This window comes from Rhincodon typus, chromosome 49 (genome assembly GCF_021869965.1).
Source record: "Rhincodon typus isolate 14 chromosome 49, sRhiTyp1.1, whole genome shotgun sequence".
NCBI classification, from domain to species: Eukaryota; Metazoa; Chordata; class Chondrichthyes; order Orectolobiformes; family Rhincodontidae; genus Rhincodon; species Rhincodon typus.
Genome location: NC_063380.1, coordinates 3,839,253 through 3,841,009, shown reverse-complemented (window position 1 = coordinate 3,841,009; position 1,757 = coordinate 3,839,253). Strand labels below are relative to the sequence as shown.

The window sequence follows — 1,757 nt, the reverse complement described above, 5'->3', positions numbered from 1 at the left end:
ATTTCCCACGGCCAATCCCACCCTAACCCGCACATCCCTGGGCACTACGGGACAATTTCCCACGGCCAATCCAACCCTAACTCGCACATCCCTGGTCTTTGGATGGAAACCAGGAGGACAGGCCTGGGAGCCTGCTGACAGGAACAGGGGGCCAGGAGCCGCTGTCACCGCCACCCCCCCTGGCCTGGGGTAAGGTGTGAGGCCACCCTGGATTATACAGCATGGCAGATTCCTTATCCTCGGGGCCATTGGAGAGTCGGGGGTGGGGACAGTGTGAGCTCACCGCTGCCGGGCGTGAGCGTGTGGTGGGGTCGGTGGGTAAGGAGGTCTCAAATCTAGCCACCGTCTCCGCTCTCCCCCACCCCCAAAACCCCTACTCTCCCCAACGTAGGGGCAGCAATCCCACACGGAGCCAGGCCCTGATGCTGCAACCTGCTGTCGGGAGGTTCTGGCTGTGTGATGGACACCTCGTTCCGAAGCCGGGCCGTCGGAGTTGGGTGGGAGGGTGGGGCTTGGGACATTGGCATCGCCGCGGGACCTCGCTAACCCCAGGCATCGTCTTGTCTCCGCAGGGAAGCGGTTTATGGCCGCCATTCGGCCCGGCTATCTCCGGCTGCCCCCCTGAAGATGGCGGGCGCGGCGGCGAGGGTGGGGGAGGTGGAGCCGGACGACGAGCCTGCCCGAGCTGTGCCCAGGACGACGGCCGGCAGCCGCGAGCGGGAACGTGCCGAGCCCCCCCGCGATCACTTCAAGCAGGAGCGGCGTGCCCGGGACCCCTCCGAGGAGACCCCCCGCCTCACGGCCAGGAGGCCCGGGGAAGACGTGGCAGCCATCCGGGACCCTTCGCCTTTCTCTCGGCCATCCCCTGGCGCAGGGCCCCCCCCCCTCCTCCTCCTCCTCTTCCTCCAGCGGCAGCGGCACCCCCTCTTCCTCGGCTCAGGAGGGGGCCAAGCCCAGCCTCCTGCGGGAACTGGCCAAGAGGCACGAGGTCAGAGTCAAAGCCGAACAGCACCAGTCGCTGACTCCCCATCATGAGCCGGTGGGCTTTGAGCCATCCACCCAGCTCCCACCTCGCTCCCACGTGCCTGGCTCCCTGCACCCGGTGCCCCTGGCCCTCCTCGGGCAGCTTGGAGGGGTCCTCGAGCGGAGCAGGGTGCTGCACGGGCCCTTCCTTGGGGTCGGAGCCGCCCCCGGGCCCGAGCGCCTGGCCCCTTACGCCTGGGAGCCTTACCGCGACCCCTGGCGGGAGGGTTGCCGGCCACCGGAGCTGGACGTGGTGCCCCAGGCCCCAGCGGGCTCCCGCTTCTACGAGGCGGAGTCCCGCCCGTACCGGGAGAGGGCCGCGCTCCGGGACTATGGGCCTGGGGCCCTGCTGGCGGGAGCGGGCCGGCGGGAACCGCAGTCTGCCCCGGCGGGCACGGCCGCCGCCCCCCCGGGCCTCCTGCAGGAGTACGAGCAGCGGGCGCAGCTCCTGGGTTTGCTCACTCCCCCACCCCACCACCATCACCACCACCACCACCATCACCACCACCCACCATCGGCAGCTTCTGGGCCCCCCCCACCTCCCCATCCCCACCCCCCTCCTCCTAACGCCGCCCCGCACCCTTACCCCCGGCTCAGCCCCTCGCTGGTCCACCAGGGCGCCCTGCTCAGCAAAACCCCCCCCATCGCCGGGCTGGGGGCGCCGCCCCCCCTCATCTCCTCGTCCGCCCGGCCGGGCACCCCCCCTCACCGCGTCACCCCCCTCTCGGCCTCCG

At 70.7% G+C, this 1,757-nt stretch overlaps 1 protein-coding gene across 1 annotated transcript in view; it reads left to right on the top strand.

Annotated features, from left to right (window-relative positions):
- The window catches only part of LOC109926607 (autism susceptibility gene 2 protein homolog), a 17,395-nt gene that overhangs the window by 14,592 nt on the left and 1,046 nt on the right, over positions 1-1,757 (top strand). Inside the window, 2 exon segments of the mRNA XM_048620909.1 lie at positions 573-1,032; positions 1,034-1,750. Coding sequence (XP_048476866.1) covers positions 573-1,032; positions 1,034-1,750 — 1,177 coding nt within the window.